Genomic DNA, 13,330 nt, shown 5'->3' on the forward strand with positions numbered 1-13,330 from the left:
TCAAATATATGTGGTTATCAGGTCAATCTCAAACAATGAGAAATCCTCCGAACAGTTGTAGAGCTTCAATAGTTTTCACTCGTTTGTTTATAAGTACAGCTACTAAGGCTATTCGCATAACACCTTTCATGAGGTGACTGGGACTGTATATGAACCAAGCGAGTCCTCCTTCGATCAATTCGCAAATGTGATGGTGAACAGACAACAATTGCAGATAAGAGCAATGCATACTAAGCTTGGAGGTCATAACTGCAAAGAAATGTTCTGATGATACACGGTAAATGAATGTTGATCGATTAGATTGCCAGGAGAACAAAACTGAAATAACAAATGAGATATACGTTTACACATCTCAACTAACAACGTAGCCTGATTGCAAGTCGTAAGTCAGTAATGACTGATAAGTATTAGCAGAAAGTAAAAATGAAGGAAGAATCGAATAAGCCGGAAATCATGTTAAACAGATAAGGCAGAATTATTACTGAACGCTTACTAGTTTGCCACAACCAGGATTGATACCAATTTTACGACTTGTATTCTACATTGACACAGTGCCAATTGGAATTCTTCGTATTTAAAAAACATAAATAAATGACTAATGTATCGCGCAGAAATATTTGTAAAGTTGAAACTTTTATAACACAATTTAACAATGTAGCACGCAGAAATATTTCTAAAAGTTCACAATTTCATGACACGATATGCATTGTTTTGAAACAATGTGACCTGATAGACATTTTACCATTCATTAAGTCCTTTTTCTATTCATTTATATTTTATGTAGTTATTATTATTGGATAAATGTTTACATATGTTTTTATGTTAATTTTGTATATAAGCAGCTTATATTGATAGGCTCAGTTGGCATTTTTTATACAACTGGAGTAATATGTTGTTTTCACTATTATCCAAACGGCAGAAAATTTTTGTTCTTGTAATTAGTGTAGCTTGTGTAGCGGTTGTTGGAATAGCACTGCTCGTACATTTCTTAAAGAGAAATTCTTATGGTATGTTTACACACATATTCATTATAGTTATCTGATTATGTTCTTAATTTTGGTAGCTATTCTATGGCATGACATTTTATATGAGAATAATTTTGATTGTGTCGTTAGGCATTAGTTTATTATGGGGATATTTGCTTCCTCTTAATGCATGTTTCTTGTATATTCGAAGATCTAGCTAACAGAGTTTGTTGAACTAAGTTGAACCACCTCGATTACATTGTCACTTTTTATTAGGAAGTGCTATAATATTCGACTGTGAAGTTATCTTTTGGTTCACACGGTCCATGAATTTATGAGTAATCAGTACTTACACGAATGTTCGAGTTTAGATTTTAGAAAACCATGATTCTCCGTTTTGACTGACGAAGCGGAAATCAAAGAAGACATGCGCTTCGACATGCTCACAACATGTGTCCATTTGTTAGAATACGTTTCAAACTCAATGATGGTGGCCAGTAAAGAAAGAACTTTCATTTGGGAATTTTCACCGATTATTTAGAACTAAGTAGTGACAGCTACACTGTAAACGTATTCTGAATAACAGATTAATAGAAATGAAAGAAATCGTTATATTCACGTCGTATAGTACTCGAAATCGGAAGACGAATAACCGTGAGGTGAATTAAGATCTTCGAAACTGTTACAATTGGGAATATATCAACTATGAAACACGAAAACCATAGACAACGTTACACTCATTACATATTCATATATTGTACACAAATTTGTTTGAGACTAAATGTTTAAATACGATTCGATAGAATTCATATAATGAGTAAGAATGAGATTGAAGGAAGTTGTTTGGCACATATTTGTCAGTGCGAATCTATCTTAACTAAAACTGGGTCAGTCTTGTAATATGCGTTTATTTCCATAAAACAGTGTATTCATGGCTTGGTAAATATCCATTACCACAGCGAAATATCGCTAATTGTAATTTCCAAGTCACTAACAGTAAGGCGGCAACAGAAAAAGAAAAATATTGACAATAATGAGATTAAAAACACCAATAGATGATGAAAAATCACAAAAAAGGTGGAAAATTGACCTAGAATTAAAGTGACATCTAGTAATATAAGGTTAAGAGAGAATAATATCGTGAAATACCGAATGAAAATTAAATTAGATTTTTGGCCATCATTCGACTCAGCTGACATATTTCCCTCATTGTTATAAGAAGTTTCATCAAAATCATATGCATTATTCTGAGAATCAATATCTGGCACACTGTCATTAGAAATGGGATAAGTTGACTCAATATAAAATTCTGTCTTCCGGTGATTTTGAGTAACATCTGGCACAATTTGGTTCATCGTGTTGCTCCAGTTATTTTCTGAATACGAGTCACCATAGCTTTCTCGACTAATAGCACGTGGACCACAATTTTGTTCGAGCTGACGTTTATTTTCGCAGCTAGACAGTACCAGTAGTGTTTCATTTGATTCTGGACTCTGGGCATCATCTACAGGATCTGGCTCCTGATCATCTGGTATTGTCACAACTTCATGTGCATTTAGCACAATATTTTCTTGCTCTGAGCTGGACACGTTACCAATATTACGTTTTCCTTCTGGTATAGAGGGATTTGAATCCTGCACAGGATATGCTTCTGAAATGTCCATTACTGCACCATTATCTGCATGATATATAGATTTCTTATTTTCTGCTTGAATGCAAAGTCTGCCCAAAAATGTTACAAATAGCTGTTGTTGCAAGGCAAACATCTTCTGCTGGTGCTGTAATATTAACCGCAACTGTTCGAAAGAAATCGACATTTTTTTGCCAATAATATTAGCTCCAAAAATCACCGGCAATTATACAGCTAATTTATTTCCAAAATCTGAGTCACCACTTGTATTATTATTATTTCTTTGTTGCCAAAATCCCCGTCGCCAATTGTTATGACCTTGAAGTTGAGGGTTCAAAACTTTTCTCCACCCCGTCGCCAATTGTTATGACCTTGGATGTCTTGTTTTGCTACCACGCGACCTATCGACCAATCCGGATACGAATTATACGGATCTTTACACTAGGCCAACCAATGACGTTCAACCGGTGCGGGCAGTCTAGCGTCCTTACTGGTCCTATGTCTTCCGAGCCCTTCCACTTGAGTCCAGAACACAATACCAGCTTCGAATCAGAGCAGATCGTTTATTTCATGCATACTTGGTTTATATATCAATCACACAGACCGCAACGTACCATAAAATAGGAAATAATATTTGTACACAAATAAGCCCAAAAAGTGGCTGTGAATGTGGGAGGCAGTAGTTAATAAACTGAACATAACTTAAGAACCGTAAATCGTACAATAATAAATTATAGGCCAAAATAAAGCTTGTCATAAGAGGGATATAAATATACATAGTGTAATTGTTGAGTAGTTATACAATAAGAATATTAGTCCATGAATAGTCCTCGGAAGTTACCTGTAATTTAATCTCCACTCGGATATAACACCTCCCCTTTTTTTTTTTGAAAATTCCAACTTTAGATTCTGATTAAAAAAAAGAATTATATGTGACTTTAAATTCCTCAACATTCTCCTCCTCCTCGAAATAATGTTGGGTCCTTATGGCTCCAAATTACAACTAGTAGGACTTTATTTAAACCATGTTTCTCGTATTGACTGGAGAATCCACTAAAAATGACTAGATGATGATGAACGACCTTTGATCTGAGTTCATTATTTTCAAATTCATTATGAATCTCGTTAGCAGATAACGAGTCATTAAGAAAGTCAACGTCTAACAGAATTAAATTAGATTTTTGGCCATCATTCGACTCAGCTGACATATTTCCCTCATTGTTATAAGAAGTTTCATCAAAATCATATGCATTATTCTGAGAATCAATATCTGGCACACTGTCATTAGAAATGGGATAAGTTGACTCAATATAAAATTCTGTCTTCCGGTGATTTTGAGTAACATCTGGCACAATTTGGTTCATCGTGTTGCTCCAGTTATTTTCTGAATACGAGTCACCATAGCTTTCTCGACTAATAGCACGTGGACCACAATTTTGTTCGAGCTGACGTTTATTTTCGCAGCTAGACAGTACCAGTAGTGTTTCATTTGATTCTGGACTCTGGGCATCATCTACAGGATCTGGCTCCTGATCATCTGGTATTGTCACAACTTCATGTGCATTTAGCACAATATTTTCTTGCTCTGAGCTGGACACGTTACCAATATTACGTTTTCCTTCTGGTATAGAGGGATTTGAATCCTGCACAGGATATGCTTCTGAAATGTCCATTACTGCACCATTATCTGCATGATATATAGATTTCTTATTTTCTGCTTGAATGCAAAGTCTGCCCAAAAATGTTACAAATAGCTGTTGTTGCAAGGCAAACATCTTCTGCTGGTGCTGTAATATTAACCGCAACTGTTCGAAAGAAATCGACATTTTTTTTGCCAATAATATTAGCTCCAAAATCACCGGCAATTATACAGCTAATTTATTTCCAAAATCTGAGTCACCACTTGTATTATTATTATTTCTTTGTTGCCAAAATCCCCGTCGCCAATTGTTATGACCTTGAAGTTGAGGGTTCAAAACTTTTCTCCACCCCGTCGCCAATTGTTATGACCTTGGATGTCTTGTTTTGCTACCACGCGACCTATCGACCAATCCGGATACGAATTATACGGATCTTTACACTAGGCCAACCAATGACGTTCAACCGGTGCGGGCAGTCTAGCGTCCTTACTGGTCCTATGTCTTCCGAGCCCTTCCACTTGAGTCCAGAACACAATACCAGCTTCGAATCAGAGCAGATCGTTTATTTCATGCATACTTGGTTTATATATCAATCACACAGACCGCAACGTACCATAAAATAGGAAATAATATTTGTACACAAATAAGCCCAAAAAGTGGCTGTGAATGTGGGAGGCAGTAGTTAATAAACTGAACATAACTTAAGAACCGTAAATCGTACAATAATAAATTATAGGCCAAAATAAAGCTTGTCATAAGAGGGATATAAATATACATAGTGTAATTGTTGAGTAGTTATACAATAAGAATATTAGTCCATGAATAGTCCTCGGAAGTTACCTGTAATTTAATCTCCACTCGGATATAACACCTCCCCTTTTTTTTTTTTGAAAATTCCAACTTTAGATTCTGATTAAAAAAAAAGAATTATATGTGACTTTAAATTCCTCAACATTCTCCTCCTCCTCGAAATAATGTTGGGTCCTTATGGCTCCAAATTACAACTAGTAGGACTTTATTTAAACCATGTTTCTCGTATTGACTGGAGAATCCACTAAAAATGACTAGATGATGATGAACGACCTTTGATCTGAGTTCATTATTTTCAAATTCATTATGAATCTCGTTAGCAGATAACGAGTCATTAAGAAAGTCAACGTCTAACAGAATTAAATTAGATTTTTGGCCATCATTCGACTCAGCTGACATATTTCCCTCATTGTTATAAGAAGTTTCATCAAAATCATATGCATTATTCTGAGAATCAATATCTGGCACACTGTCATTAGAAATGGGATAAGTTGACTCAATATAAAATTCTGTCTTCCGGTGATTTTGAGTAACATCTGGTACAATTTGGTTCATCGTGTTGCTCCAGTTATTTTCTGAATACGAGTCACCATAGCTTTCTCGACTAATAGCACGTGGACCACAATTTTGTTCGAGCTGACGTTTATTTTCGCAGCTAGACAGTACCAGTAGTGTTTCATTTGATTCTGGACTCTGGGCATCATCTACAGGATCTGGCTCCTGATCATCTGGTATTGTCACAACTTCATGTGCATTTAGCACAATATTTTCTTGCTCTGAGCTGGACACGTTACCAATATTACGTTTTCCTTCTGGTATAGAGGGATTTGAATCCTGCACAGGATATGCTTCTGAAATGTCCATTACTGCACCATTATCTGCATGATATATAGATTTCTTATTTTCTGCTTGAATGCAAAGTCTGCCCAAAAATGTTACAAATAGCTGTTGTTGCAAGGCAAACATCTTCTGCTGGTGCTGTAATATTAACCGCAACTGTTCGAAAGAAATCGACATTTTTTTGCCAATAATATTAGCTCCAAAATCACCGGCAATTATACAGCTAATTTATTTCCAAAATCTGAGTCACCACTTGTATTATTATTATTTCTTTGTTGCCAAAATCCCCGTCGCCAATTGTTATGACCTTGAAGTTGAGGGTTCAAAACTTTTCTCCACCCCGTCGCCAATTGTTATGACCTTGGATGTCTTGTTTTGCTACCACGCGACCTATCGACCAATCCGGATACGAATTATACGGATCTTTACACTAGGCCAACCAATGACGTTCAACCGGTGCGGGCAGTCTAGCGTCCTTACTGGTCCTATGTCTTCCGAGCCCTTCCACTTGAGTCCAGAACACAATACCAGCTTCGAATCAGAGCAGATCGTTTATTTCATGCATACTTGGTTTATATATCAATCACACAGACCGCAACGTACCATAAAATAGGAAATAATATTTGTACACAAATAAGCCCAAAAAGTGGCTGTGAATGTGGGAGGCAGTAGTTAATAAACTGAACATAACTTAAGAACCGTAAATCGTACAATAATAAATTATAGGCCAAAATAAAGCTTGTCATAAGAGGGATATAAATATACATAGTGTAATTGTTGAGTAGTTATACAATAAGAATATTAGTCCATGAATAGTCCTCGGAAGTTACCTGTAATTTAATCTCCACTCGGATATAACACCTCCCTTTTTTTTTTTGAAAATTCCAACTTTAGATTCTGATTAAAAAAAAAAGAATTATATGTGACTTTAAATTCCTCAACATTCTCCTCCTCCTCGAAATAATGTTGGGTCCTTATGGCTCCAAATTACAACTAGTAGGACTTTATTTAAACCATGTTTCTCGTATTGACTGGAGAATCCACTAAAAATGACTAGATGATGATGAACGACCTTTGATCTGAGTTCATTATTTTCAAATTCATTATGAATCTCGTTAGCAGATAACGAGTCATTAAGAAAGTCAACGTCTAACAGAATTAAATTAGATTTTTGGCCATCATTCGACTCAGCTGACATATTTCCCTCATTGTTATAAGAAGTTTCATCAAAATCATATGCATTATTCTGAGAATCAATATCTGGCACACTGTCATTAGAAATGGGATAAGTTGACTCAATATAAAATTCTGTCTTCCGGTGATTTTGAGTAACATCTGGCACAATTTGGTTCATCGTGTTGCTCCAGTTATTTTCTGAATACGAGTCACCATAGCTTTCTCGACTAATAGCACGTGGACCACAATTTTGTTCGAGCTGACGTTTATTTTCGCAGCTAGACAGTACCAGTAGTGTTTCATTTGATTCTGGACTCTGGGCATCATCTACAGGATCTGGCTCCTGATCATCTGGTATTGTCACAACTTCATGTGCATTTAGCACAATATTTTCTTGCTCTGAGCTGGACACGTTACCAATATTACGTTTTCCTTCTGGTATAGAGGGATTTGAATCCTGCACAGGATATGCTTCTGAAATGTCCATTACTGCACCATTATCTGCATGATATATAGATTTCTTATTTTCTGCTTGAATGCAAAGTCTGCCCAAAAATGTTACAAATAGCTGTTGTTGCAAGGCAAACATCTTCTGCTGGTGCTGTAATATTAACCGCAACTGTTCGAAAGAAATCGACATTTTTTTGCCAATAATATTAGCTCCAAAAATCACCGGCAATTATACAGCTAATTTATTTCCAAAATCTGAGTCACCACTTGTATTATTATTATTTCTTTGTTGCCAAAATCCCCGTCGCCAATTGTTATGACCTTGAAGTTGAGGGTTCAAAACTTTTCTCCACCCCGTCGCCAATTGTTATGACCTTGGATGTCTTGTTTTGCTACCACGCGACCTATCGACCAATCCGGATACGAATTATACGGATCTTTACACTAGGCCAACCAATGACGTTCAACCGGTGCGGGCAGTCTAGCGTCCTTACTGGTCCTATGTCTTCCGAGCCCTTCCACTTGAGTCCAGAACACAATACCAGCTTCGAATCAGAGCAGATCGTTTATTTCATGCATACTTGGTTTATATATCAATCACACAGACCGCAACGTACCATAAAATAGGAAATAATATTTGTACACAAATAAGCCCAAAAAGTGGCTGTGAATGTGGGAGGCAGTAGTTAATAAACTGAACATAACTTAAGAACCGTAAATCGTACAATAATAAATTATAGGCCAAAATAAAGCTTGTCATAAGAGGGATATAAATATACATAGTGTAATTGTTGAGTAGTTATACAATAAGAATATTAGTCCATGAATAGTCCTCGGAAGTTACCTGTAATTTAATCTCCACTCGGATATAACACCTCCCTTTTTTTTTTTGAAAATTCCAACTTTAGATTCTGATTAAAAAAAAAAGAATTATATGTGACTTTAAATTCCTCAACATTCTCCTCCTCCTCGAAATAATGTTGGGTCCTTATGGCTCCAAATTACAACTAGTAGGACTTTATTTAAACCATGTTTCTCGTATTGACTGGAGAATCCACTAAAAATGACTAGATGATGATGAACGACCTTTGATCTGAGTTCATTATTTTCAAATTCATTATGAATCTCGTTAGCAGATAACGAGTCATTAAGAAAGTCAACGTCTAACAGAATTAAATTAGATTTTTGGCCATCATTCGACTCAGCTGACCTATTTCCCTCATTGTTATAAGAAGTTTCATCAAAATCATATGCATTATTCTGAGAATCAATATCTGGCACACTGTCATTAGAAATGGGATAAGTTGACTCAATATAAAATTCTGTCTTCCGGTGATTTTGAGTAACATCTGGCACAATTTGGTTCATCGTGTTGCTCCAGTTATTTTCTGAATACGAGTCACCATAGCTTTCTCGACTAATAGCACGTGGACCACAATTTTGTTCGAGCTGACGTTTATTTTCGCAGCTAGACAGTACCAGTAGTGGTACAATCAGCTCCAAGAATACGAAGTGTAAATCGTCTCTGTGCACTGATTCCAGCCTTAATTTATCCTTTATGAGCGCACTGCTAAGAATAAACGTGCAGTATTCCAGGAGAGGTCGAGCACAAACTTTGTACATTAGAATACGTGACTCAGTGTTGTAAAGATTTCGAGTTATGTAACCTATTAGACGTTGAGACTTAGAGGTCTGTTTTAATATATGTTCTGTAAACGACAGGTCTTGGGAATATCTAAGTCCTAAGTCTACAACTGTATGTAACCTAGGTAACACTTCTCCATTTATGGTAATGTCTAGGTTGAGTGATGTATTGCCGAAGCATATCCATCCACATCTAGCCGTATTAAGCTCCAGTTGCCATTTTAAGCACCACTGTGCCACCTTGTTAAGCTCCATGCTGATGCAATTTTGCACGTTGTTCAGCTCATGTGCAGAAAATGAATATACTACTTTAAGATCATCTGCATATAGAAGGGGCTTACCGACACAAAAACTTTCACAAATATCATTGATAAACATTAAAAAGAGCAAAGGACCTAAGACACTACCTTGTATTACACCACTTCTAACAGGGACAGCGTTAGACAATGAAGAGTTAGTTTTAACTATTTGTTATCGATTGCTGAGAAAGGAATCAAGCCAAGCAAGCAAAGGATTTTGAACCCCATAAGATGCGAGCTTACCTATAAGAAGTTGGTGGCTAACCATGTCAAAGGCTTTAGAAATGTCCAGATATAGCACTAAGACTAGATATCCTTGGCTACGTAGAGAATAGACTAAATTAAAGAAGTCAAAATGACATGTCATGCAAGAACGATTTTTAAGAAATCCATGTTGAGTATCATTGATAAATTTTCCAGCAAGTAAATAGTTGGAAAGTTCATCACTTATAATTTTTTCCATAATCCTAGAAATAACTGGAGTAATATTTATTGGTCGGTAATTGTTCATGTCAGTCTTATACCCAGATTTGTAACGTGGTATGATGTACGCGGTTTTCCAACAGTAAGGGTAAGAACCGGTTTCCATAGAGAGAGTAAACAGCTTTAGAAGAAGAAGTGGAATATCTGGACCACCATATTTGTAGAGAAAAGATGAAATCCCGTCTACTCCGTGACCTTTCGAAAGCTTAAGGGTATTTATAGCCTTATTAATTTTCATGCATGTGAAGGAGATAGATTTTATTGAGTTGCTAGTCACGCACATAACTCTTAAAGCATAGCCACTTATGTTTTCTACACCATTCGCGAATATACTACTGAAAAGGTCGGCCATGGTTTTAGAGTCGTATATAAAAGTGCTATTATGCTGGATGCATGGTATATCAACATTTCGAGCTGCTTTAGTGCGTTTATTGAGAAGGAGAGTTAAGTTTTGTACTTTCGATTTAGTATTAAGGGCTAACAGCTCCTCATTAATGGCTTTTAACCTATGTTCCTCTTTAATTTGATTAAAAGTTATTGTTATTGGTGCAACTGCTGTGAAGTCGTCTGACTTAAAATAACGGTTCTGTAGGCGTTTTAGTTTATTACGATATTTAGCTGGTATATATATTTCGTAAGGTTTACTAAACCTGTACGTTTTAAGAGGTACACTGGAATCTAAACAAGAGTTAATGATCAGATAGAATTCGTCGATAGCATCCATGAGACTATTACATGAAAAAAAGTTGTCCCAGTCTGAAAGTTTAATCAATGAATGCAGGAGGTCCCAGTCAGCATGCTTATAGTCTCTATATTGACAGGTTTTTTGAATGGGTGGGTTATAAGAGAAATAGATAGGGAGAGCGCAAACTACTATCTTATGGTCACTGCTTTCAAATTCATCATATACTTTTACAGATAGTGGGATAACATCTCTACTAAATATTAGATCGATTATACTATCGCCTCTAGTTGGGGCACGAACCCACTGTGACCAGCAGTGCATGTTAATGGTTGCCGAGAACTCAGCATTACATGACTGACAACTACCGGTACTCCAGTTGATCCCAGGATAATTGAAATCCCCAGTGATAACCTTAGCATTAAAGTTTAGAGAGGATACATGTATGAATGCATTGATAATAAGATCATTCTCACTATTCGGACTATCAGGAGCTCTGTATATACATCCAAGTAGTAGACTATGATTTAGGGTGTTGACTGATATCCAGACTGATTCTGGTAAACTATTCAGGACACTATCTTCAACTTTATTAGTTGTTAGGGTATCCAAAGCATATATAATACAACCACCTTCTCGCTTAGTTTCTCTGTCACAGCGATAAAGTCGATAGTTCTGGATATCTAATTCTGAATTTGATACTACTTGAGAGCACCATGTTTCCGTGATAAGTATGAAAGAAGGTTTGGCTAGAAAAGCTAATGTTCTCAAGGCTGAAATTTTGTTCAGAAGTGAACGTGCATTGATAAGTAATAAGTTTAAGAAGGGAGTGTGGAGTGTAAAAAAACCGAGAGCTTCACTATCGATGTTATGTAGTTTGGATTTGCATAGACTATGGTTTATTATGTTTGACTGATCGTATGGGCTATCTCTTGAACAAACTGTATTGATAGTGGGACCAGGGATTTCTGAAGGCCAAAAAATCATTATTTTGATAAAGTGGGTTAATTTTTTGAACTTGATTAGGCGGACAGTTAAGACAGGCACCTGCCAGTTGGGGTTGGGTTAATGGTGCGTAACCTAGTAATCCATCTTGTCCAATGGAAAAGTGTTGAGGAAAGTTACGTCTCACAGGTTTATTATTTAAAACGTTTGATGTTGTGTAACTTAGTAATCTATCTTGCCCAATGGGAAAGTGTTGAGAATAGTTACGTCTTACAGGTTTATTATTTAAAACGTTTGAGGATAACCGTAGGGTGCGTTGGTTCTTTTGGTCTGTCCAATATTAGGCCTGCTTACATAATGATTGCAGTGGCCATCTTGTGAGACATTTGAACCAAGTCTGCCCTTAAAACCTCCCTTACGATGCGTAAAATGAGACATGGTGTCGGGAAGTACAGTCTTATTTTTATTTGGTAAGGTCATTGTAGTATTTTTTATATTGGGTCTAGAACCAGAAGGTTCTATACTTACATTCTTCTTACGTGGCAAAGGCATTTTAATCTTGACAGCGTTTCTAGGAGTTGTAGCATTAGAACTAAGTACTTGCTTATGGGCTTCTAATGGTAAACTGGGTAATATCGGACTAGTGACGTCAATAGATGTGCTTTGGCTATCAGATGTCACTACAGACATAACAGGCAAATTAGCATTCTTTGTTGGTATATCAGAGTGCTGGAGAACATGAGATAAGGTAGTTGCATCAGTGGATCCAGCAGCTGATGCATCGTGGTTTGTTGTGATCTCAACATCTTTATTTTCGTTCAAGGTACGTTTTTGGGTGAGCCTTTGATTGGTGGTCTTATCTGAGACTATACGAGCGTTTCTAAATTTCGTAAGCGCGCAGGCTAGCCTCTCAGATTCTTTTAACTGTTCAGCTAGTATATGGGAGTCGAATCTGAACAAGACCGGGCACGAGTATTTCTGGTGCTTTTTATTAAGTCGAATGCATTGGCATGGACTATCCTGAAGGTTAGATGCATTTAATATCGAATTCCTTACAGTTTTAATGGGGATTCTGTCAGGTATATTATATTATATTCGTAATTGGCTTCACATGGTTGTGCTTGTTAGTGATTGACAGAAAACATAACTGACGCACAACTTCATGCATGATGATGAGGGTTGGAACGAAGTGTCTGTGTCACCTCTCTGTAAATGGACTCATTATTTGTTTATACCTCATTCACATTTCCTTCACAGAAGAAGCCTCGTCGCCACTCACCAGTGAAACTTCATCTGGAGTTGAACGAGCAACGGAAACAGGTAAGCGTGTGAAATGGATTTTTGAGAGCTCTACCCTTAATATTTACACTTTGATTATCCGAGTGGATGACAAATGATTGGATACACGTCGACATGTCTGTCATCGTGATGTTTCCGTCTTACTATGTGTGGTTTATTGACATTAGTTCCCGTCAACTATGATGGTTTTGTGGTGGTTGTATGTGAATTGATCGACTTCACAATATTATGGTCTATTCGACTGTACCTCTCGATGACATGTAACTCTCATGTTGTCATTGAAAGCGATGTTGATTGTTCGTGTGTTTCGGAGAGTGTGGAATTCAATTTATTGCGTGTGACTGTGATGTACCTTAGTAAGTACTGACGGTCTTCTCTAATATCTGTATTGACACTTGTGTTGAATCAGATAATACCCAAGTATTTTAGTATATACTTTATCTGAAATCTCATTTTTGTACAGATTA

General features: G+C 36.6%; 1 protein-coding gene across 1 annotated transcript in view; it reads left to right on the plus strand.

Moving 5' to 3' along the window:
- Positions 1–863: 863 nt before the first annotated feature.
- MS3_00010730 (uncharacterized protein) overlaps positions 864–13,330 on the plus strand; it is a gene marked incomplete at its 3' end in the record, with an annotated part of 29,031 nt that continues 16,564 nt past the window's right edge. The window contains exons 1-2 of the mRNA XM_051219125.1: positions 864–1,007; positions 12,822–12,884. Of these exons, the coding sequence (XP_051067328.1) occupies positions 890–1,007; positions 12,822–12,884 (181 nt within the window). The 5' untranslated portion in view covers positions 864–889. The remainder of the gene's footprint in view (positions 1,008–12,821; positions 12,885–13,330) is intronic.

The sequence above is a fragment of the Schistosoma haematobium genome, chromosome 2 (genome assembly GCF_000699445.3).
Source record: "Schistosoma haematobium chromosome 2, whole genome shotgun sequence".
NCBI lineage: Eukaryota > Metazoa > Platyhelminthes > Trematoda > Strigeidida > Schistosomatidae > Schistosoma > Schistosoma haematobium.